This window comes from Acipenser ruthenus, chromosome 12 (assembly GCF_902713425.1).
Source record: "Acipenser ruthenus chromosome 12, fAciRut3.2 maternal haplotype, whole genome shotgun sequence".
NCBI lineage: Eukaryota > Metazoa > Chordata > Actinopteri > Acipenseriformes > Acipenseridae > Acipenser > Acipenser ruthenus.
Genome location: NC_081200.1, coordinates 27,992,151 through 28,019,032, shown reverse-complemented (window position 1 = coordinate 28,019,032; position 26,882 = coordinate 27,992,151). Strand labels below are relative to the sequence as shown.

The window sequence follows — 26,882 nt, the reverse complement described above, 5'->3', positions numbered from 1 at the left end:
CCTCGACATCATGTCAGCATTGGAACAGTTATAAGTAGGGTGGGTGAACAGAGTGTGATCGTGTTCATCCTCTATGGGAAGGACTGTGTGTCCTGCAGCAGTTTTAAAATTGATGTCAAATTATCTCAGTAATCATCAGTTGAAAAACATACACATATATTAATAGGACTTTTTGTCCACTACACGTCTGTCTTAAAATATTTAAGTATGTTTGAGTAGTTTTACTTTTACAGAGTCGCTACATATCGCAATAGACAATGAAACCTGCCGTATTAATATTTTGAGAAACTATTATTATTATGCTGACACAAAAAAAAAACAATTGTAAAAAACAATTATATCAAACAATGTTTTCATTTGCATGCCACAGTGTAGATCTTTTCATTTTTCCCCTGTAAAATGACATGTTACATTATCTTTCAAAAATCTAAAAGTGATAGACTGAGCTTGATTTCAAATGGAGGACCCCAGAATAAACTACATAGAAAGAAATGAACAAATGAAAGAAGAGATTGACTAATCCAGTTCCCTATGGCAACCCAGGGACAGGTTAAACAGTTATATTCCATTGTTTCCTTCAAACTGTATTTGCACTTGCATCAGTTTGTTGTCTGCCCAGGGTTTACGATATGAAAGGCAAAGCTTATCACAATCTGTTGTAACTGAAGGAGCATATAATGGAGGGGATTTGTTTCAATCTGCACTTACACATGAATTTGTGTAGCCCTCTGCCTTCCTCATTTTTCAGTAAACAAATTGAAACTGCTAAAATAATGGCTTGACATTATAAGACTAGCTTTTTTGTTATAAAAAAAAACTGAAATGGAGGATTATTATTAATTAAAACGTCTGTGGCTATGTTGTCCTGCAGCCTTTAAAGTCCTTAGTACCATAGTATAGCTAAAACTGGGCCGTTGCTACATATGGAATTTTTGTTTTGTTTGTTTTTCCTTTTTTGATTGTGTGTTGTTCCAATGTTGTGCTTTAGTTAAAATGTCAAAATCAACAAACAAAAAGAGACAAGACAAAACCACAACACAGACCGATAGCCTTTCTCGAGGGCTCTTTTTGGTGCTATTGTAGCTCAGTATCTAAATGTAACTTTCTTCTCATTTAATTCATAAATCTAAGATTGACCCTGCATTCATATTTTGTGCTTAATACCTGCTCCTGTTATACAACATGGAGAAGATTTCTTCTGTAAAAAATGGGAAGACAGTCTTCATAATTCTACATAAACATATCATTCTGTAGCGCTAGGCTGTATTGCCTGTCAGTGGCACACTAATCCATAATCCATGAGATTAGAATGGTGGTGCAGAAAGATTCAGTCCAAGTTTAAAACATAAATATTGCAATGAGACTTAGTGACTCGAGTCTAGTTTATACACTCCTGATCTTCACAGCATCGATCTGAGCGAGTATTATAAACCATGGATGATTTGGGGGATAAAAGGAGTCTTTATTTAAGGGCTTTATATGATCATGTTTGCTTGACCTTTGTCAGGAAAGGCCCTCAAAACCAGTTTAAACTGTTTTTTGGGAGTTGTTTTTTTTTTTTTGTCAGAATGTGAATTTAGCACAGTCTACAAGGCAAACATGGTGAATGTAAAAGCAAAGAAGCTTCATGAAAACAAAACTTTTGTTTTTAATAGTTTTTTTTAACACATTGCACTAATGCAAACAAGCACTAAACAAGTGGAGAACAGTCATTTAATAACCAGAAATAAAATAAAAAAATAACACAAACTAATATGTTTATAACAAAAGAAAGAACAGATTGGAAACACACCCATATAAACCTGTTCTATCAATGAAAGGAGGAACATGCTGTCTAAATAATCAGAGATAAATGGGTATAGAATCAGGCAAGAAAACATTGTTGTCAACCTATTCTGGTCATGAAAACACTGGTCTTTTTATTCCAAATAAAGTTAATCTGGAACAGGTTATTAACAGTGTGTTTCCAACACAATTTTCATCTGTAGCATAGTACACACCCAATCAAATCTTTTAGAGTAATATTTTACTGTTGTTCATTTTATTAAACCACTAGTTGGATGGTCCTTCAGAACCATCTCCACTTCAGGATTTCAGTTAACCACTAAGGAGGTTTGTCTAATCTATGTGCATTGTGTGTGTGCCATGTCATAACATTTTGTTTTCCTCAAAAACAGAGAATTTGGTCGCTGGAAGGTAAATGACCTAGCATTTGAAAGAAGGGATTCCCTTGGCTCACCTTTACCCCTTGCCCCTGAATTCATCAGGAACATCAGACTGTTGGGACGCAGACCAAGCCTTCAACTGATCACTGAAAATCTTATCAAGAAATACGGGACCCATTTCTTGCTGTCGGGGACATTGGGAGGTACTATCAATTTTATAGGGAGAAGATGATTTATAGTACTGTATTTCTATGGTTCAAGGTCACCAAATCCATTACTTTGTTAACTGTTTATGGGAAAATTGCCCATCTTCAAAAGCTTTTAACTTATCAGATACATCCTATGGTATGCACACCGTGGAGTGTCTTATTGCTTAAACTCTTTCTGTTGTATTAACACTGGAAACATAATCTGAACTTAACCAAAGGTCACACTGAGATATTTATCAATGTCATCTGGATGTTAGAAGACTGTTCTTCACTGAAGGAACAGTAAAGTGTTTAAAGTACAAAATGTATTAAAGCAAGAGAGATGTGATTCATGTACAAGAGCTTCTTGAGATTCTCAACCAACTGGTGGGAATGGTCTGACATAAAGCACATCTGATCACATTACCCTTTTTCTAGCTCAGAAAAAGGTCAAGGTTATGAATCGGTCTGCTAGATACAAACATTATCCATCTGGAAATGAAATAAAGTCCCAAAGCCTGGCATCCACCCAAACATCAGGGGTCTTAAGGAACATATTGCAGAGAACTGGACCTGCATGGATATGGATTAGTGCCATAAACCTGCAGTTTATAAATTGGTTTAACTCTCCTTATACTTGTAATGTGCAGCATGCATTTTAGTCAGAGGTGATTTAGTAAGAGGTGATTTTGACAAATGGAACATAAAATTATTTTGAGCAACAAGTGTGCTACGATATCCTCTTGTCATTTTGTGTAGTAACACCGACTTGCTTATAAAACTGGTATCTGTATTTTTTTATGTACTCTGGACATAGCAGATAGCATATGACAACAATCTCTTCCACTGTCCTTATAACTGTGTCAGTGCCACAGAGTTGATGCTGCAGATACCTTGACAAGAACAGGTAGTCTGCAGTGTGACGACCTGCTGTAGGTGACTCTAAATACTCTTTAATCTACCCACATAAATAGAATTGCTTTCATGTTTAGAACTTACTGAAAACTTATTTTGTGGCTACCAGTCTTGCAAAGTCCAATCATTTCTTTACAATGTCTAAGGGTAGCTTCTTCTAGTAGTAGTCTATATTTAGAAAACAGTAATCTGTCATAGCGTGTACTTATTAATGGATGGTTCTTTAGTAAAGAATGTATTACTTTCAAAGTGCGTACGTTGGTCTACAGTCCCAGTTTTCACCAGGTTTATGTTGGTGCTAATTTCATGTATTAGTTATACTGAAACATTGGATAACTAAAATGTTATTTGGTTTGCAGAGCATAATAAGCTTTCATCAATAATGCTCTTAACAGCTAATAACACATTCTGATAATTACATAAGAGATTTTTTTTTTAAGTATTTAAACTTGTCCTTTATCTGTGCCACTTAACCTGCTCAGATCAAAGTTTTGTGTTCTTGGATTCAAATTCTTCTCACACAAATATGCATTTATTTAAACCATTCAAAGGAACATTAATTTTGGGGTGAAGACAGCCGGATGCTTAACACAACCCTAATGCTTAACACAATGGACCTGTCATTCACTTGCAATTAATTTAAAGAGATGTGTCATTGGGTTTCCTGATTGGCAGGTAACCGCTTTGTTCAGCTGTTGTACAGGCTGTATGTACAGGCTGTATGTACTGAATTTATTAAAGAACAAATAGGCCAGTGAAGTTGTTTTTCACATGCAGGAGAAGAGGCACTGACCATATTTGTGGACCAGCGGAAACTGAGCAAAAAGTTGGATGTGAGCGACTACATGACGAATAGCTCCTCAGTCTCACTGGAAACGCTACATCAGCTAGCTGCCTCTTACTTCATCGACAGGGAGAGCACACTTCGCAAGCTGCATCACATTCAGATTGCTTCTACAGCTATCAAGGTAAGTGTTGTGTTACACAGCTTTCATAGCCAATATTTTGGTTTCCAATCTGAATAGTATCCAACTGTATTTTTGAAACTCACTGTTAGAAAGGTTTTTTTTTTTTTTAACAGAACTAGACTGACAACTAGACTAGCAACTGATGACTGCTTGGTTCATCCCATGAAAGGATGACACAAAATAGCTCATATCAGTATTATGAAGGCCATTAAATGGTTTAGTCACCAATGTAACACTTCAAGAAGGGACTTGATATTACGCTAAGTACGTGTTCAAACCATTTTTAAAGGCAAATAATGCAATTGTGTTCTAACAATTGTTTAAGTTTTCCCTCTAACACAGCTGCCTTTTGCAACTCTTTGCATCCTTCAGTATTGGAAACTTTTCTACAATGTTCAGGTTATTGAGATATAACTTATCAGACCTTGCTTCCCCTCGTAACTTCTATTTGCAGAAGTGTAGAGGATTTAGGGTAAATTGTGTGACCAAACCTAAAGTGGGTAAAGTTTAGGACATGTCTACTTTTGACTGGCTCCACCCAAATCCTGCACTATGACATCATACAATTTAGCAGGAGATTGACCAATCAGAACTTTTGTTGTTACATGACGTACATGTCTGTGATTAAGATGCCCACAATGGGGTCTACTTTTAGGGAATTAACAGAGGCATATCTAATAACTGCTGTTTAACATTAATATATACTGTAAAAACTTAATTAAATGAGGTCTGCAAAAATTTAGGTTTATACATTTTCAGGGTTGGCAGTTTTAAGATCAGTGTTTAGACCATTGAAATAGCTAGCTCTATAGCTGTCATAGATTTGTACTTTCAATCAAATAAATTAAATGGTTTATCTGCATTTTTGTCTACTCATTGGTCTGGATGAGCAAAATTTTAATAAACTAGAAGTAATTTACTGAGTCATAAATTAAGAAACCGCCATAAAAAGTACATACAGTAAAAAAAAAAAAAAATGGACTAACGTTTTACCACCAGCAGATAGGAAAGTATTTGTCAGTGACCAATCCAAGTCTGTGGTGCTTCTGAGTTAAAAAAAAATATATATATATCTAATTCTTTTTATTCCCCCCCTAATCCGCTTGTTAGGTTTATCAAATAAACTTGTGGTAAAGGTAGTGCTTGTGGAAGAACAGGAATTGGTAGCAGTCAGAAAGGAATCCAGGGGCCAAGCATTGAACAGATGAGTACACTGTTAGGATTTTCCAAATTTCTCTGCCAATCTGCTTTGGACACCCGGATTGATAGTTTCGGCTATAATCGATACATCTTTCCTATCTGACATGATTTTCACTAAGTGGAGATGCAAAGCAATATCACACAATAACAGTGATGTACTCAGTATGTATTCAATTAATGTGTATTCACTTTATTAAACATTATTTTCACGAACAGAGAACACAAAAAATACCTGTACAATGCAGTCGCGCGTCTTTCTTTTTCCTGCCATGTCGACACACACAAACTGCACTACTTGCTTATGTTCACACTGTGTATGTGTCTAATCACGAGAGACGTGATCAAATTAATATCTAAAAACAGCTTTATTGGTTGTACACGTCACTGCACTTGATACAGTATTGTATTACATGCAGTCAGTTTGCCCCGAAATGGTTATTATAAGCGGATTGCTTGATTCTTACAAGCGGCATATTTTAGCATGGTTCGTATAGGAATGATTTTGTCCCGGTGGTTTTAAACACTATATGCAGTTGATTCTTATATCAGTAATTCCTATAAATGGAGTGCTCTGTATATATATATATATATATATATATATATATATATATATATATATATATATATATATATATATATATATATATATATCATCCAATTAATTACAGTATGATCAGCAAACAATATTATTTAAACCAATTATGAAGGAGAGTTTCTCTGCTTTAAGAAAACTGCATGTAAACCCAAATTGCCCGAAAGGTACTACCAAAATAGCATGCAAAAAAGGTGTGACTTATTTTACATTGTTTTTAAGTTCCGCTCCAATCAGTTCAGAATAACCAGTGTACATGTCCAAAGATTTACAAGGGGAATGGCATTTGACCTGTCACAAGCTGACACTTTTCTGACACCTTTCTCAAAGTATAAACCTTTTGGACCTTTGTTCCAAAAGGTTTATACTTTAATAAATGCAACACAAGTTTAAACATTTTGAAATAAAAGTTTTTTTAAAAAAAGCTGTAATTGCCATGCAGGAAATTCCTATTTTAAGACAGGCCTGAGTAAGTAAGTTGAAATATTTTTAAATAAATAACAAACGCATTATTTAGACAGACACATACCCCCATAAACAAAGCATAACTAGATTTATGTTTGAAAACATGTATATGTTTAATGCTTTATATAGTAAATCTTGTATTAGCATGGTTCTGTTTCTATGAAGGGCAAATGAAAATACTGTACATCATTATGCTGTAAGAGCATTACAGATATGCCTTTAAGCTTGAATGGGTTTAAACCATGGCTACATTTTAAATAGACTGTGAAGCTAAGCCCAGAGTTATTAATAGCTAAATTAATCCCTCTGTTTTGTTCTGCAGCATCATCACAATTAAAATGCATCCCTGTAGCAGTAGATACTTTTTTGGGGGGGGAGGGAGAGGGGAGGGGGGTGGATGATTTGGAGAACATTGACACTTTGGTTTTGAGAAAATGAAGTGTTAATGAAGTGTTTGTTTTTGTTTTATTAAAAGCAGCCTGGACAAAATAGTATATTGAATTTGGGCAGCATATTTAACCTTCTACCACTTTTATTTCCATCAAACGCAAGTATTAGAACACTCCCGTGCTCTTACAAAACTATCTGAAATAGTGTTCAAAAAGCTCCCTTTCTTTTCTAACAGCATAACTTGTCATCAGATGTACTATGTTGGACTCAAAATGAATAAAACAAAAAAAAAACCTTTGGTATTAATCTGTAAGACACAATTCACTGGCTACAATTCTATCTCAGTCTTCTGAAATATATACATGGTATCATATTAAGCTTTTTGTATTGGAAGACGCTTTCTCATTATTATTGATTGGTACTGAAAAAATGCAATAAATGAAAATAAAGGAAAAGTTAGGAAATACCATTTTGCAATTTTTTAATAAGTTCCTATGATGTTGTGTATGGTGTACTCACCTATTTCAAACTGTGCATATGATTTGTATCAAATTAGCTTTATACTGTGCTTGTTTGTATCCGAATATCTCATAGAGAGCTCAAAGTAACCCACAAACACAAATGAGTGAGTCTCTACAGGGCTGATGGACCACCCTGTAGTGTATGAACTATCCCTAAGAGTGCAGAAAATATAAACAGTGTTCACAGCTCTGTACTGGGGCATAACCAGAGAACTATATAAGAGCAATATAGGCTATGTAATAACCGCAGACAGATGGACACACGTATGACGTTTCTCACATTTTTATATGGCACAAATGCAGCTCCACAATCGGGAGAATATATATTTTTCACTCCACAAAGAATTATAAAGTGCAACAGCAATCACATTGAACATAAAAGAAAAAAAAAAAATCCAAGTCTGCAGAACATAAAAGTGCCTAATTTTGGTTTGAAACTGGAAAATTAGGTTAACATGCACAGGCATGATGGAAAATACTGTAAAGTGACTGCATCTGTTTTTGTCACCTTTTTAAAAAAAAAAAACTTTTGTGCAAACTCCATGGCCGAGCATGTATTTAAGAAAAAATAAAACCGTCCTCAGTTCTTTTCAGTGTTGTGAAATGTCTGCTCCGCGCTCTGCTCCATATACAATTGGAGTGCTCCGCTCCGCTCACACTCTCTAGTCTAGAATACCAACTGGATCTTAGAGTGCAGTTACACAGTAACTCCAAACCCACAGTATTTACTCTACACTATCAGAGCATTAGAAAGGTCAGCATACTTTACATTATTTCATTTACACATTAAGAATTCAAATAAAATATGAATAGCACTTTAGATTACAGAGCGTATAACCATGTAATAAAAGTGTAATGACTGGGTAGCTACCAACATGTCTTTAGCACTGCTCTTTGATGGTCACTACTGGTGTAGTAAGTGTGTAATTGCATGTAGATGGACTGTGCCATGGTTTTACTGTGTAATTACAAAAAAAACTAAATTAAGCCAAATTAAAACCATTTCACATTTCCTGACACAGCTTAATCTACATTACAGTTGTATAGGCCTTTTTAGGACTATATCTTTTTATATTTTAATCTACTATTCTTCAAATAGTGGTCAGTTACTTTCTGGATCATAAATCATTTCCCTCACCTCCTGGAAAAAAATAAAATAAATTGGCACTGTGATGAAATATAAACTAAGGTTAAGGTTTATATTGACCCCATCAGACTTGGATCTTTTTAAATTAAAGAAGAAAAAAGAAAGCAAGAAAAAGAAGGCGGCTTCAATATATAATGCCTTTTCTTATCATTCTGCAGCCTTTCCAGCCCAAGATCAAATGTTATCTGACAGATTAAAGCCAAGAAGCTAATGAAAATGTGGTGCTGCACCAATAATGAGAACACTGTATCAATTATACAAAAATACAATCATACAAAAAGAAAGGAAATAAAATAGCTTCACCCTAGCTTCCGCAAAGTTAATGAGGACAAATAACTGGGCAGAAACGTGGCAAATGACATTTAATACAAAAAAGTGCAAGGTACTGCAAGCAGGCAATAACAATGTACATTATAAATACCATGTGGGAGATACTAAAATTGAAGAAGGAATCGATGAAAAAGACCTAGGAGTTTATGTTGACTCAGAAATGTCTTCATCTAGACCAGGGGTTTTCAAACTTTTTTTGAAACTGTACCCCTTCTGTCTGGAGTGTTCAGCTCAAGTACCCCTTTACAATTTTCACTTGACTGAAAGGTACCACAGTTGCAATAAAAATGCAGAATATTCTGATTAACACATTTCTTTTTTCCCTGTTTTATTTAATATATAATATATGTCACAACAGTTTGGGACTGCTGGTTTAGGACAGAATACAGTAGGCTTAATTCATTGGACGCACAGAATTAAAAGACAGTATTTGTGAATCTCTTTGGAAACACTCTATTTAATTTCTATTCAGCAAAGTTATTATAAATAATACAAAACAGTCTGCACTGTAAATGTTTATCACATTTACTTACCATCTCAGCATAATTATGTGCCATTTAAAATGTTTAAAATATCAACAAAATTAACCAAGATACAACTATAATAATAACAGTAATAAACTTTTTTTTTTTTTTTTTTTATTAAAGTCAACATAAAAATGATCCAAACGGATTCGGTATAACTTTCTGTCGCTTTGCATTTTCTGTGCTCTTGTGTTTTCTTCCTTCGTTATTCTTTTGCAAGTCCGTTGCATCCGTTATTGCTGTTTCTAAAAATGCAGCCGCGCCTAATAAATAAAACAAAAAACGTTAAAGTATGAGTATTGTGATTGTTATTTATGTTAAAAATGCATAAGACCTCATCTAGAATGCTGTGTTCAGTTCTGGTCACCTCGCTACAAAAAGGATGTTGCTGCTCTAGAAAGAGTGCAAAGAAGAGTGACCAGAATTATTCCGGGTTTAAAAGGCATGTCATATGCAGCCCCATAAACAGACATAACAGGAAAAAATACAAAATAAAAATAAATGTTTTAACTTCCTTTCTGTAAGACTAGTGGAACATTTATAATGATGTAATTATAAGTGAGAAATGTATCTCTGAAAAGAACAACCCACTCACTGCTTAAGAAATTAAGTTAATTTAGGGATTCTAGATTCTTCTTCGTTTTCTCCATAGTAGGGCAATTATTATTTGAACGATATAATGGCTAAGAGAATGTATATAGTGGTACTACCTCACTAGTACCTGATTCTCTCTCAATTAACAATAATAATAGAAAACATTTGTTGTCTTTTATAATTTGTTTACAGAACCATCAGGGTTTTATTCCCATACTGCATCATTAGAAATCGTGTAGATATAGATTTAGAAAAACCCTATACAAAGACACCCACTTAGTAAATGACAAGTACAAGCATGTGTTAACCAGTCACTTTAAATAGATACAGATATTAGGTTGAGAATGTGTTTATGGACTAATTAATTCTTATCACTGGTGCATTTCAATTGACATTCACACATTTTAGATTACATGTATTAAATACAAGTCTTAATTGTGCATCTGGTTGTTTCCAATACATGTTCCAATCCTTGTTGATTTATTGATTTGTCTTCTTCATATTTGGATTCATGGCTTAATAAAGTAAAGATTTTATTTGTTGTTTCTCAGGTAACTGAAACTCGTACTGGTCCCCTTGGATGCAGTAACTATGACAACCTTGACTCTGTTAGCTCTGTTCTGGTTCAGAGTCCTGAAAACAAAGTCCATTTGCAAGGTAGGTGTCACTTTTTGTAGAAAGGGGAGACGTTTGTGTGTATTTGTCAGAAAATGTATTTTCCTACTATTTCTTTTTTTATTACTTATATTTACTGACACATCCAAAATTGCTTTTGTCATATACTGTATAAACTAAAGCACAGAGCTGCAGACATTTCTGATGTTTTCAGTTAGCACACCATTCTGTTGTATCTTATACCATCATAATTTCCATATTATTATTATTATTATTATTATTATTATTATTATTATTATTATTATTATTATTATTATTATTATTTAAGGTCTGCAGGTCATTCTCCCAGACTATCTGAAGGGACGCTTTGTGCAAGCTGCTCTCAGTTACATTGCCTGTAACACAGAAGGTGGATTTATCTGTAAGGGCAATGACTGCTGGTGCCAGTGTGACCACAGCTTCCCAGAATGTAACTGTCCTTACATGGACATTCAAGCAATGGAGGAAAGCTTGATTCGAATAAGTGAGGCTTGGACCACCCTCTACAAGGAGTTTGAAGATGCAGGTAAAAATACAATAATGGAACCAACTTATAAAGATATGTGTTTATGTACCAGTGTCACATAAATTCAGGCTCTTGGGATGGAATATAACTTTAGCAATCTGGCAGGTGATGATTTTTGTTAATAGAGAAAGTATACTAAATGTTACATGTCTGCCTATCTGATCAGAAGATAAATGGCACATTGTACTATATTATTTTATTACATTTCTGTATTATTGGGGTGATTTTTTTTTTTTTATTGTATTTTGTTATATTGTATTAAGTCATTATTCATCTGACCATTACCTTGCTTGGATTTTAGGGGAGCCATTAATGTAAAGCAGGTGTGTTTTCAGGTCAAATGCAAAACAAAAGTACATTTGCTTTATTTAAATATCCTGTTGTGGCATGGCATTAACAGCTGTTTTTGACTTTCCCACACATCTGTGAAGTAGTGCGACTTGTTTCTAAACATTAAAGACAGCACAATAATAGTTATACTTTTGTGCTGTACTGAATTTATAAAGTCAATGTTAACAGTTTGCTGTTAATCGTGCTTTGAAAAACATGATTACTGTTAAGTACATTCAGTTAGTGTAATAAGACGTTTTCAATGTCCCCATCTGTTCTTTTAAAGTGTCACAGTATAATCAATATAAATATGTAGATGCCCAAACAATTCCAGTTTCCTCAATTATGTACAGCTAAAACACATTACAGTATTTGTAAATAGTATCCTTAGAATATAAAACCAAATTCATTTTCCAAAAAAGCATTAGCATACAGCAATCGGTGCACTATTTAAGCATTCATCAGCATACTAATGAAGTTTCATGAATGCATGTGGCAAAGTTGCTTCCAGTGTACAGGTGCAGGAGCAGAGTTAAATGAAAGGCAAACAATGGTAATCCAAGTGCAAGTGGTTTTATTTATAATCCTGGTCTGGTGACCGTAAATAATATTTCCCAGGCAATACTCAGCAATGGGTATTGCACTGTTCTAAATAAAGGAATTGCAGTTCCAAATAATAAACACAGTCCTGTTACAAACACAATACACGGCTACCAGTCCTGGGTGCGTGCTGTAGTGCTTGTGGTGCTATTACAATTATTTATCGTGATACAGGTGGAGTGCTGTCTGGGTTCGTGCTGGTCGCTGGCGACAAGCTCCGGACGTGTCAGCCATCTACTAATAATAATAATAAACAATTACACACAAAACAAACACTCACAATACGATTCCACAATACACAGGTCCATCCAGGTTCTTTCTTTAACCAAAACGAAGGAACAGATTAAGTCGCTTCGTCCCCTTTTTGTACCGTCACACATGACCCCTTGGTAAACGATTGCAGTCGCTCCTCCAATCCGGGGCTGTCACATCATTTCCATTTCGGGTTGATGAGTTAGTGCACCAAAGCTCTGCCCCCTTTCTAGATGACCGACTTCCTTTTAACCCAAAGAATGAATTGTCAGGCTAAACAGTCCAGGGAACTTGGTTCCCATAACTTAGTGCCCTCACAGGTAGGGAGGGAGATTTACCACCAAAGATCATTCTATTTCTGTCACATATCCCACCGCTCAGAGTGGAGCCGAAGGAACACTGGGCTGAATCTATCTCTCCCATTACTCCCCCCTCCCGGGAAAAATAATCAGCATTTTGACGGTCTTTCTCCGCACTGTGTACCATGTGGTACATGAAGGGTTGCAACGCCAGATACCACCGAGTTATCCAGGCATTGCTGTCCTTCATTGTGCTTAACCACTTGAGTAGGGTGTGGTCTTTGACAAGATCAAATGAATGTCCCAGGAGGTAATATTGTAAAGAGTGAGTAGCCCATTTAATGGTCAAACACTCCTTTTTGACCACAGAGTAGTTGTGTTCCCAAGGGAGCATCTTTTTATTGATATACAGTATCGGGTGATCAACTCGGTCTACCTTTTGGGTCAAGACCGCACCCAAACCCACATCCGACGGATTGGTGTGGAGGATGAATCTCTTGGTGAAATCAGGTGTGATGAGAGTGGGGGCCTGGCAGAGTCTTCGCTTAATAGTATCAAACACCCCCTGACATTCTATTGACCATTTAATTAAATTTGGTGCACTCTTTTTGGTGAGGTTGACTAAAAGTTTAACCACTGTGGCATACTCGGGGATAAAGCGGCGGTAATAACCAGTTAATCCCAGTAGCGACCTCATCTGAGTCTTGGTTTTGGGGCTTGCAGCATCTACCAAAGCCTGGATTTTGGTGACAACGGCATTGGCATTTTTCCAAGTTAGCTGTCAGCCAGGCTACCCTTTGAGACTGAAGGATGGCCGTAACCCTAGCCAAATGCTCTTGCCAAGTGGAGCTGTAAATAACCACATCATCAATATATGCTGCTGCATATTCATGATGTGGGCATAAAACCTGGTCCATCAGTCTCTGAAAGTCAGCAGGCACACCTTGCAGCCCAAAAGGCATGGTTTTGAAGTGAAACAGCCCTACAGTGGTTAAAAATGCAGTTTTCTCACTAGAGCTGGGATCTGCCAGTATCCATTTGTCAGATCCAGAGTAGAGATAGAAGCTTGTCGACCCAAGGCATGGGGTACACATCAAACTTGGTAATAGCGTTTACCTAATGGAAATCAACGCAGAAGTGGTTGGTGCCGTCCTTTTTTGCCACTATCACAATTGGACTGCACCACTCGCACCTGGAAGGCTCAATCACCCCAAATTCAAGCATCACCCTTACCTCTTTGCTAACGCCACTTCGTCGACTTTTTGGGATCCGGTAAGGTCTCTCTCATACTGTGACACCTGAGGGAGAGATAATGTCATATTCAACCAGGTTAGTTTTGCCGGGCAAGTCAGAAAAAAACATCATTGAACTCCTCAATAAGCTTACGCAGCTCCTGTTGCTGATCTGGAACCAATTGTTCCACCATCAAAATGAATTAGTGCTAGGGGTCTGTAGACATTGGCCTAAATCATCCTCTACATCATCTGGGGCTATAAATAAGGCCTCCCTTGCCTGCCAGGGCTTTAATAAAATTACATGATAAATTTCACATTCATTACAGGGATTGTGCTGTCTAATTTCATAATTCACCTTTCCCATAGCCCGAATCACTTCATATGGCCCCTGCCATTTAGCACATAATTTTGATTCTGATGAGGGAAGTAACAGCATTACCTTGTCTCCTGATCGAAAGGTTCGAATTCATGCATTTTTGTTGTAGTGCTGCTGTTGCCGGTGCTGAGCCGATTTGAGGTTGTCCTGGGCCAAACGACTGACCAAATCCAGGCGATGTCTTAGTAGGAGCACATGCTTCACTACATTTTTGACCGAGCCTTTGTGCTCCTCCCATCACTCTCTCAGCAGATCAAGGATGCCGTGAGGCTGTAGGATGTACAAGAGCTCGAAGGGGGAGAACCCTGTCGAACTCTGCGGCACATCTCTCACTGCAAAAAGGAGGTAGGGAAGAAGCGATGAGCAATGCTTTTGCTCTTGATTCACAAAACGTCTCAGCATCTACTTTAAGGTCTGATTTAAAGTGTTCCACCAAACCATCCATCTGTGGATGATAAACAGATGTCTTGATGGGACGTACTTTTAATATTTTATAAACCTGCTGTAGCATGTTAGACAAAAAGTTGGTTCCATGATCAGTCAAAATCTCCTTGGGGATCCCTACTGTGGGACATATTCTCTGAATATGATAATACATGAACGTGTATTAGAAATGTAACTGGATTCATTTCTGAAACTGTGTGTCTTGAGAAACAGGGCAGACTGCTGTGTCTTGAGAAGGGGGCCTCTGACTTGCAGACAAACTGAACTATGTGACCTACTGATTAGAGGACCAGCACCTGAACTGGATTAGGCTGAGTGGAGTGTTGAATTATGTACAGATAATTCACACGTGCAACAACAACCGTTTTGAAGCAATGAAGACATAAACTAGTGATGTCCCAATGGAAAAGGACATTAACACATCAAAGGACTGTGAGTTTAAAAAAAGGTAAGATACACAAATGATCTTATGAAAGTGGCTATTTAGCAGGGTGAAAAAGACTATAAATATCCAAGCAAAACTAAGCATTTTGCACTCCACATCGAATACTAAACAAGGTGCTGTCACTCTGCTAAGCAAAGCTGCAACTACTGGACTCTGCCTAAAAACTGAATCAAGACAGGACTCTGCCTGAAAACACACCCAAGACAAGGAAGCGAGCTGCAAGTGAGTCAACGACCACAAGCAACGAGACTGAGGCCCGGCTGGAGGACTGCCGTAAAACTTACAGCGACTGTTATCAGACAACAAGTCTGGGTCTGCTGTAGACCTAAAACCACAGTATCCAAAAGAAACTGTGCCCTGCTACCTGCGTCGCTAAAAGATTCAGCGAAGAGGACAGAGCGGATGGGTGCTGTTGTGGATCCTATACCGAGGACTGAAGACTTTGTTGCAGCTGTTTGTTCATTCTATCGAGAATTGAAAGCTTTATTGCCGAGTTTGATCCAATGTGGGATTGAAGACCTTGTTGCAGAGAGGAGTGTTTTTGTACTGGACACTTCAACAGATTGAGTTTCCAAGCCAGCAGACCAAAAGTCTAAGCTTCAAGGAACCATTGAGTATAATTCCAGTTGCATTTTCCTTTCATGGAACTAAATTAATTAATTGTAACACATTCATGTAGAATCAAACTGTTAATTATTTAGTTTGCACACTTTGCGCATGAAATAACATTTAGTGAAACTTGATGAAGTAACTATAAGTAATCCACATCATATTGTTGTATGAAGAAATTTCTTTATACATGGCAAGTATATGACAAGTAAACTAGATACCATTAATAAGCTTAATGTGATATATTCTAAGACTGGCTGCATTGTTTCAGTCTGAGGCTTTGATTGTATGTGGGCGTGTGTGTGTGAGCAAGCTACTACGTTACAGCTTGCTCGAGTGCTGCTGGTGTGTGAGGAGACAGGCGGTGTCATATTTCAATTGCCTGCTAGTCAGGTTAAGGCAGTGAGAGTTTGGAATTGTGTTTTGTACTTAGAGACTAAGAGATTTACAACTTTTCTGATGTCTGTTTATTATTTGTGTACTTAATAAAATTCTACTATTGATTAAACTTTCCTTGTGTCTGCACATGAATGTGTGTTGATAGTAAATCCTCGATCTTTGTAACACGTCAATTAAATATTGTTAGTAAGAGAACTAATCAACCCAGATAAACATTAAATTATCAATTATTGAATTATTCCTACACTACTCTAGCCATAATCTGCACTAATTCTGTGGCTATTGCAGCGGCACGAGTGGACCTCAATGGAATTGCTTCTGGGTATCACATTGCATAATCTACCACCACTAATATATGAGTATACCTGGAATCAGAAGGTAGCAAAGGGCCCACTATGTCCATTGCAATGCGTTCAAAGGGGGTGGAAATAATCGGCAGTGAGACCAAAGGGGCGGGGCGCACTTAACACAGCGCTACTCGGCAGTCTGGGCATTTGGCTATATATTTCAATACATCAGTATGAAGTCCTATAGAATCGAGACAATATCAGTTCCCTTGTCTTGTCAGCTCCGAGGTGCCCCGCAAAAGGGATATCATGCACCAGCCTTATGACCTCGGTCCGACAAGACGGGGGAACCAATAATTGTGTTACAGGCTGTCCTGTGCCCGTGGCTAGGTTTACCCTATACAGTAATTGCCCCTTGATACTGAACTGCGGAAATACTAGCGCCCCAGTGTCGTCAACATCCTTACCTTCAAAAGATCGGACCTGTCTATTGAATTCTAAATTCTACTTCAGTTTCTCAGTTTAAAGCTTCTCTCAAAATGCAGCTCTTCTCAGTTGTCTTCTTAGGCTTCCTAGGTTTTGAAATATGAATTGAGATTTTGTATCTTGTTTTATGCTTACACTGTTTACCAATGTATTTGGGAAATTATTCTTTTATCTTGTTTGTATTGAAGTTTACAATGTTTATACATTTGTGTTCATTTTATTGTGCAGCGCCTTGGGAGACTTCGGTGTGAAAGGCGCTATATGTAAATTAAAGTCATTCTATAAATGAAATGCCCCTACCAGCAATTAACTACCTGAGGTACCGATGTTGCCACAACTGATTCCATGGAGTAGAGCAGTCTGTTTAAGTTATCTTCATTTGTAAATATGGCAACAACAGCGAGAAAAGGAAACAAGGTAAAGAAGAAGGGACAAACATTTGTAGTATTGACCCTTTGCGGTCCTAAGTCGGACCTGGTCCGACATCGCAATTTTCCCTTTCCGGTCCAATGTCGGACCCTGTCCAACACCATCAAAAAGACGCAAAAAACAGGTCTCTAGTCGTTTTTTCTCTGGAAAAAGCCAAGAAAACCATTCAATGGCCGAGTGAGACCGATAGGAGCCGAGAGAAGTCGAAAAAAAAGGGGCGTATCTCATGAATACTGGTAGACCCGACACCACATAGATAACACGGACATAAACAAACAAGATAGCTGCTTCCGCATCCAGCGCTCAAAGAATATCACAGGCATTTGCAGAACTTTTTTTAGATGTTATAGTAATAAAATAATGACTTGGATCGCATTATTGAGGAGTTTGGTGATAAAACGAGTGATCAAGAGATGATTTATCGGTATGTACTATGATTAAGAGGCATTTGAAAAATATAGTGAACAAGGGGTGGGGCGGGGTTGGAGATGCAGTACTGAGTGTCCTGTTGATATGCAGTGCCTTTTAAACCTGTTTTACTTTGAAAAAAAGTACTTTTAAACAGCGCGTCTAAAATAAACTGTGCGTGTGAAAATAAATTGGACATGACGCACCTGACAAGCGCTGAATAAATGGACCGCTAAGGGTTAAAGTACACACAAGTTTGAAGAAATGACACAGCATTTGGAACTAAACAAAAACAGGTGGTGTGTGGACAGTGCTATTTTTATTAACTATATATGTGGAACATAAATCATGGAATGAAACTAAAATAATCCAATAAAACAATATGAGCCTCATGTTTATATAGGTTTAAAATTGGGTTCTGCCTCCCAGTCTTGGATATGGGAGTTCTTCATTTTTTCTTCCCTGCTGCATTAATTACATATGAGCTTACAACCAGCTTTACTGACTTATATATCTGCAATATTGTCAAAATTGAAAACATTACACAGTACTTTGAAATGCTGTAGCATTTCAAAGTCAATCTACATACAGATTAACACTGGAGTTATCATTTACGACCTTTTGAAAATCCTGCCCTTTGAGTCATGTTCAGATAGCATTAGGTTAGAAAATTCCATAAAACTAAAAGAAACTCACCAGCAGTTTGACAAACTTTGACAAGATTTGTCTTTATCTTTACTTGTTGTTTACTTTTAACAGATGAGTTTAAAATGTTTCTGAAAAGACTACCACAGAACTATTTCCTGAACATCTCAACGTTACAACAACTATGGTCAATGGACTCTGGCTTTCAGCGGCGGTATGATCTGCTTGAAAACAGCATGAAAGCTCTCTACAGTAAGGCACAAAGAGTTGTCTACAAGCTTTTCGCTCTTAGTAAAAGGTGTCAGAAACAGCCCCAAGTCGCTCTGACAAGAGAGAGGTAGGTACTGTTGTTCACTGGGATCATACTGTAAATTCATATTCATTGAATATCCTGAACTTAAATTATATTACAGTATTTTGTTTTCTCTAACAGTGTTAATGAATGTGCATTCATGGGGCTATGTATTAAAACCCAATCTCAAGAGACAAAATAGTAGAAAAAGTGGAAATAGTATCAATGTGCCCTATATTGTTGAACATGATTAAAAGTCAATTCCAACCACTAATTAACTCCACTTCGTATACATTCCACTATCTTCCCTCTCTGATTCTAATGTCACTTGGGAAAACAAACTGATGTATGTTTTATAGACATTTTTCAGGAGGGTGGTATTTTGGTTTGGGATTTTAAAACATTAATATAGCAGATCTAATGGATTTCATTATGAAACAAATCCTGTAAAACCATGACTCATAGTTAAGCTGTGACTTAAATTAGCTTATATACCAGTATAAATAACCTGAGACTGATAATAAGTGGCTTTCACAGTAGCCAGTGATATTAATTATAATGCTGGAATTTATTAATCTTCTTGAAAAAAGCACAGTTTAATTTCCCTGGTTTAAAAGTGTCAAAGTTTGGGGAATTGCTTTGTTAAATTACATTTTCAGAAAGGGTTACAACTCGGGTAGGTGCAAACTGATCCCTATTAGAGTTGCCTTTAAGTGAGCAGAAAGCATAGTACAGAACATTCTAGTTAGGGATTCATTAAATTAATAATTGTATTGGAATTAGAAAGTATGATGCAACTAGTACAACATAGGTCAGCTATTTTCCTAGAGAAAACAACTTGTTTTTAACAGGGATTGTTCTAAAGAGGTTCTTTGAAGCAATGCCTGATTGATTAGTGCATCAGTGTGACTGTAGCTGCAACAGGGACATCTAAGAATGTTGTCTGTCATGTCTTCAAGGACTGGCAAACCTCCAAAAACTACTGAGCTGTCTAAATAAAAGCTTGAAGCTTGCCTTTAACCAATCTAAGGGTTTTATGATGCATATGTCCAAGTACTGATGGCATATATTCCTTAGTGTTGAGAGATGTGTATTATCCTGATTGATCTCTGGAGGCAGAAGATTTTAATATCACTGGTCAGATTTTTGGGAAGGGGCAAACTAATAGCTTTGGGGAGACCATTACTTTAAATAGAAAAGGGGAGAGCATAAAGTGTAGTTGTGAAAATCTAGAGGACAATCCATTCTTAGAATTTCTTTGAAATGATTCTTTGCAAGAGTACAATCTGCTTACACAATATTTGATAAACACAATTCAAGTTTTGTTACTGTGGAGTTTGGCCTAATGAAAGACTGGAGAGTTCTTTGGATTCCAAGGGGTTTAAAAGCTGTGTTTATCTATAAAAGTCATCTGGTTCACAGTGCACGGAGGTCTGCAGTAAGAAATTATGCATGGAAAAGCAAATGCATTATGTAGGGAAGAGACGGTCCTGCTGTGCACACTTGAACTCTGTATCACCATGTACTTTAATAAAGACTGCATGAGGACAGACATTGCTGGCAAACAGACCATAAAGTCATGCATTTCTACAGATTATATTACAGCCTTTATGTAAATGGTATAACATGGTATAGCAGTTCAAACTTATGTTAATTACATTACAAAACCTGGGTAAGAGTAGACTGTTGTAAATAGCAAGTAATCTATAGATGGGATGTTATCTAGAAGCTAAACTAGTATTACTCTATAATATAGTCTAACAAAGAAAACAAATGCTTATAGTTGCTTATTACAAAGGATAGAAAATCCTATTAAAAACCAGTGGAATCAGGGCAGTGCACAGGTAACCAGGGTAAATCACATACATGTAAGTTATGGTGGAGCAGTGTACAAAATAGTAAACTACAAAATGACCATGCACATTTATAATGTACATTTTTTTAACATGTCATCCAAAAGAAAGTCACTTGTTTTGGGGCTTTATATACTTTAACAGTCCATACCAATTATCCTGTAATATTTGCAACTTGTTATATTGCTCATTAATTATTTATTTTATCTTTAGACCGCTGACCTATTGGTTGAGATATATTCAATCATTGCTTTACTGCACAGAGAACAACCAAGAGGGGTCGTTTTCTGAAGAAACTCACAGCTGCCTTTGTGCCTATGATCACAGTTCCTGTCAAGTAACCATTCCATGTGCAATAGGAGAAGGGCAAGGCTGTGCAGCCTGTGCTTCTGACAACCACACCCGCTGTGGCAACTGCAACCCCGGGTATATGCTGAGCCAGGGGACCTGTAAACCTGAGGTGGCTGACTCTACAGAGAACTACCTTGGATTCGAGACAGACCTGCAGGATCTTGAATTGAAATACCTCTTGCAAAAAAACGACAGAAGACTTGAGGTCCATGCCATCTTTATCAGCAATGACATGCGCCTCAACAGCTGGTTTGACCCTTCATGGAGGAAACGCATGCTCCTCACCCTCAAGAGCAACAAGTACAAGTCCAACCTTGTCCACATGCTTTTGGGTATATCCATTCAGATTTGTCTCACGAAAAACAGCACTCTAGAGCCTGTGCTGGCTTTATATGTCAACCCTTTTGGAGGCAGTCACTCCGAGAGTTGGTTTATGCCTGTTAATGAGAACAGTTTTCCTGATTGGGAACGGACTAAGATTGAACCTCCCCTGGAGTGTTACAACTGGACCTTAACTCTAGGGAACAAGTGGAAAACGTTTTTTGAGACTGTTCACATCTACTTGAGGAGTCGTATCAAGGAACCTGGTGTTAATGGCAATGACAGCGTTTATTATGAACCGCTGGAGTTTATGGATTCATCAAGGAACTTGGGCTACATGAAAATAAACAGCATCCAGATGTTCGGTTACAGCATGCCCTTTGATCCAGAAGCCATTCGAGATCTGATTTTACAACTCGATTACCCCTATACTCAGGGATCGCAGGATTCTGCTCTGTCACAGCTGCTGGAGATTCGAGACCGTGTAAATAGACTGTCACCCCCTGGTCAGCAGAGCTTGGACCTCTTCTCTTGCCTGCTTCGTCACCGACTCAAACTGGCCACCAGTGAGGTGGTGCGGATCCATTCCTCTTTGCAGTCTTTCAATGCCAGAATGCCAAACTCTGTGAATTACAAAACAACAAAATTGTGTGGTTAACCTGACAGCCTGATGTAAGAAACATGATGTCAATGAATGGAGACAGTCTGTAAAAAACATATAGAAATAGTCCAGATAACACCACTAAATATAGTGCTAAGTAATAAAAAAAAAAAAGAGACCAAACAGTAACAACCACTTTTAAATACATTTGTTTATACTTTTTTATATGTTCTGTTGCAACCATGGTGATATGCTTTCCATCATAGGTGAAGACATAAAGTGATATAAATAAAGTTTTGTAGATTAACTATTATTAAAAAAAAAAAAGTAATGGTGTGATTGTTTTTTGAGGAAAGGATTTTACTGCAGTGAATGATATATAGAATAATATTTTCTATCCATACAAAAACATTAGGCACTCAGGTCAGAGATTTAATTATTTATTGTCAAGATACCTACAGGAAGATTTGATTTGCTCATTAAATTAAAATGTGTCTCCAGTGAATTGTAACCTTATTGTCCTGCAAACTCGTTTGATTGTGTATAGAATTGTATACAAAATTAGTTATTAGTTGGCATTCCCCAGATCAATTGGTCAAGTGCATCCCATATGATCCTAATTGGATGGAGATCTGGCAATTGGCATGGCCTGTAGGGCATTTAAAAAGACCCTTACTGTGCTTTACAAATCAAACAAACACCCTTGTTCAATGAATATGGTCACTATTGTATTGATATCAGCAATGACTTTGAAAAAATGTACAGTGCAATTCAGGCAGAAGTGAATCTGCCATGATATTCAGGCACGACTAGCCTATAACTTTCGCCTAACAAATACTTCTCACACCATCTAACGCTGATGTGCAAGGCTATGCCAAAACAAAGGGTACTCAATGTAAAAACAGTCCAATAACATTATAGAGTACTGTAATATTATTGTGATACAATTCCATTTCAGACACCAAAGATGCTTCAATGTTAGTTTCACTTGATCAGTGAGCCATATGCATGAATGGATCAGCAACAGAGTGGGGCAACAGTCTACAAGAACAACGGGTTAGGGAATTTTACAGTGGAGGTTTATGTTAAATGAATTGCTTTACCAACCAATAGAATGTTAGAAGAAGCTGGGAAGAGGCCGTCACCCCAGCAACCAGTAGCACCACTCAGTCAGTCAGTTAAAATGTGGTGATGAAAACAATATGGCGGCTTAGCTTAGAATTTACCAAATGGTAAATTGGAGGTGGCGTATGGCGACAGCTCTGGGGTCTGTTGAGGAGTAACCTATAATTATGATGCTTAACAGCCTGCAAATCATTCTGGACCCATAAATGCACAGGTGTAAGTATTGACCTGCAAAAACAGATTGTGATGACCTTCTGTTATGTGACTGGAAATTGCTCTGGTTTGGATGGTCTTTTGTGTTAAATCAAATTCTATGTAGAATGGTATTAATTAAGATAAACAATGACTGCAACCTTTTTAAGCAGTCAGTTTTAAAATCTGCAGCAGGAATTAGATCTGACCACAAGTTCTGTATGTTTAATGTGTAAAATGATGTTTCTGCTCGTAATAAAGCTTCATCTCAAATCTGTAATACATTAAACAAAAATATAACACATTTCCCAAATATAAACATGCTGTATAAAGAGATTCAAAGTAAGTATCAGTGTTAGCTTGTTGGGCCTGCAACATTTTTAGGGGAAGGTACTGTACAGTATGATCTGTCATTCTTGCCTCAATAGCTAACCAACCAAGGCACATAAATATAAACTGTGACCATTTTGCATTTGTTCATTACATTTCTGACAGATTTGATAGACCTAAATAATCACATATACAAGTCACAAGCACATCTGAATCCTGACCTAATTGAAATTGAAGAAGGAATCTATGAAAAAGACCTAGGAGTTTATGTTGACTCAGAAATGTCTTCATCTAGACAATGTGGGGAAGCTATAAAAAAGGCCAACAAGATGATCGGATATATTGTGAGAAGTGTTGAATTTAAATCAAGGGAAGTAATGTTAAAACTTTACAATGCATTAGTAAGACCTCACCTAGAATATTGTGTTCAGTTCTGGTCACCTCGTTACAAAATGGATATTGCTGCTCTAGAAAGAGTGCAAAGAAGAGCAACCAGAATTATCCCAGGTTTAACAGGCATGTCGTATGCAGACAGGCTAAAAGAATTGAATCTATTCAGTCTTGAACAAAGAAGACTACGTGGTGATCTGATTCAAGCATTCAAAATTCTAAAAGGTATAGACAATGTCGACCCAGGGGACTTCTTTGACCTGAAAAAAGAAACAAGGACCAGGGGTCACAAATGGAGATTAAATAAAGGGGCATTCAGAACAGAAAATAGGAGGCACTTTTTTACACAGAGAATTGTGAGGGTATGGAACCAACTCCCCAGTAATGTTGTTGAAGCTGACACCCTGGGATCCTTCAAGAAACTGCTTGATGAGATTCTGGGATCAATAAGCTACTAACAACCAAACGAGCAAGATGGGCTGAATGGCCTCCTCTCATTTGTAAACTTTCTTATGTTCTTATGTAAAGTCACCACTGCTTTTCAGTTGTGGGATTCCCTCATGCAGGGGCTGAGATGTGTACTAAACATGTGATGGTTTTGTGGTATGAGCTAATTTTGAGACCAAAACTAAATACATTTGTACTTGAAAGGCAATTAAATGATCATGCTTAATCACCAAGCCCCCGGCTAATATTTAGACCATATGGAAGAGTGGGTTTGAGAAAATATAACAGTGAACAAGAAAAAACAGTCTTCATCTAATACATCAACATCTAGCAGCTATATTACCTGCATTAAGAGCAAGATTCCACAGAGAGATCAATACTATTCTGGAAACTCTTCTCCTGCAAGAAATTGTTGACTTGTGTCTGCCTCTTTCCTGCTGATATCAATTTAGACTTATTACACAAAGTATGTTTTCTGCTTGATACCGTTTATATAAACACAAATCAATTTAGAATTGTACTTCCAAAGCTGATGTACTACCAAATTGCACCTTCCAGCCTTTTTATTTTTATTTTTTTCCCTACCAGATGTACAGTAAGTGATATCAGAGATCAAGGTTCAGGTTTTGAAGGCCCATAGAGCTTAATTTAAAAAAAATACTGTCAAAGTGTCCAATGGTACTTACGTTATTATCTTTGAGGCTGTTGATATCTGATGCTAAACAAACCTGTATTTTCATTGGAAAAGCATATGTTCATTTTGTGGGCAGATAATTCCCCATCGGGAGGTACCTGTGAAATGCAGGGTATTTTACAGCAGAGAAAGCTCAATGTTCTGCCCTAGCTTTCATTTTCATTTTAATGAGCATGCCTGGGTTAAGATGAAGACTTCAAAACCCCCAATGATGATGTAGCCACTGTGTTGAATGTGAAGTATAAACGTTCCACAAACATTTTTTTTCCAAAGATTGATTGATTCCATGAGCAGTTAAATTGCCGCTTTCAATATTAAATTTCAGTGTATTTAAATAATTTTACTGCTGTAAAACTGGAGCCCAGGTGTCTGACAGGACGTGCGCTATAAGGTATGATCCAGTGCAAGAAATGTTTATCACTGCAAATACATACAGATAACAAACCTGATGTCTGTTTTAATGTCGAGTATTTTAGTGTGAAAGGATATTCTCCAGTTTTTTTCTTCCATCAGGCCTTAACTTCACAACAGCATTTTTTTGACATCTATTTATTCAACTCTTGCTTGTCTCATCTACATTTATATAGTGAGTGGGGGCTTGCAGATTTGAATAGTCAGTGTCACATGATTTGAATGGAATGAGTAAGGCTGTTGATCCCCAATACGTATTCAAAGCCAGGTAAAGGCAGATTTACATAAAAATGAAAATCCAGTACAGAAGCAACTGAACCCAGAGCCACACAGAATGATTTAAAACACTATTCAAAAGTTACTGACTCTTTAAAGATCTTAATTCAGTTGCATTTTTCATAATCTCTCATTTATATTTGGCCAAGCTTTACTGGCCCATAATTTACAAAGACATTTTATTGTCTCTTCATCGTAAGAAATTGATTCCAGTACTACAGTTTAGTGATGAAGGAAATAAGAAACATGAAAGCTGTTTATGGATTATTTTTTATAGGTGGGATTTAATGTAACAATCACTTTTAAATTATTGAAGGTCTGACAGTTCCAATATGCATGGGGTTGAATATCTGCAATATATTATAGATAGTGCTGTCGAATTTCAGTAACGTTTTATTATTTTGACACCCACCCAAATACACTGCAGACTTAAGGCTCAAATATATATATATATATATATATATATATATATATATATATATATATATATAATTATACACACAATATGCTGTAATATGGGGAACGAGCTGTATTGAGTTTTAATATCACTTTAAACCAGCACAGCTTCTCTTTTGTTCCCAAGGGGAAATGCAAACCTTTTTTAATGTTGTATTGGTTTCTGGGCACCAGGAAAGGTAATTAATTTAGCGTTTCTTTCTGAATTCTGTGAAAGCGTTTAGTTTTTTTTTTTTTTTTTAAAGCTGTATTTACAATACATACTCTACAGCAATTTGCCAGGTTTCCACAAAGAAATGCACATTAAGCAATTTTATACTAAATGGCCCTGCCTGAACTTGAACATTATGATGGCATTTAAACCAATTTACATATATTGCTATGGCTATTAGGCCAGCTGCTTAATGTACATTTATATACAGAGTATAAAATACCTTCCTTAACAGAAACAAACAACTTAGTACTACTATTATATTAAAATATGACAGTACAAAAATATTCCTAAATAAGAAGGCAAACCAACCACCAAGAAAATGCTTAAATGAATATGTTGGCTGCAAAAGAAGAAATTACAATTTTTGTAGTGTCATTGTAATATATAATAATAGTAGTACTAAGTTTTATGCTAAGAAACTTGTTCATGTTGTAAAACAGTACTGTATGTAACAGGATTTATCAGACTCGGATAAAATCCTGGGTGAAATTCAAAAAACGTGTTTG

General features: G+C 36.8%; 1 protein-coding gene across 2 annotated transcripts in view; it reads left to right on the top strand.

Moving 5' to 3' along the window:
- Nucleotides 1-26,134, top strand: part of LOC117416979 (BMP/retinoic acid-inducible neural-specific protein 3-like) — a 42,146-nt gene extending 16,012 nt beyond the window's left edge. The window contains exons 3-8 of one of the 2 annotated variants that reach the window (XM_034028509.3): nt 2,178-2,368; nt 4,046-4,236; nt 10,551-10,656; nt 10,943-11,179; nt 18,538-18,760; nt 20,782-26,134. In XM_034028509.3, coding sequence (XP_033884400.1) covers nt 2,178-2,368; nt 4,046-4,236; nt 10,551-10,656; nt 10,943-11,179; nt 18,538-18,760; nt 20,782-21,898 — 2,065 coding nt within the window. In that variant the 3' untranslated portion in view covers nt 21,899-26,134. The remainder of the gene's footprint in view (nt 1-2,177; nt 2,369-4,045; nt 4,237-10,550; nt 10,657-10,942; nt 11,180-18,537; nt 18,761-20,781) is intronic. The other variant, XM_034028510.3, reaches the window with a different exon arrangement.
- Nucleotides 26,135-26,882: the final 748 nt, after the last annotated feature.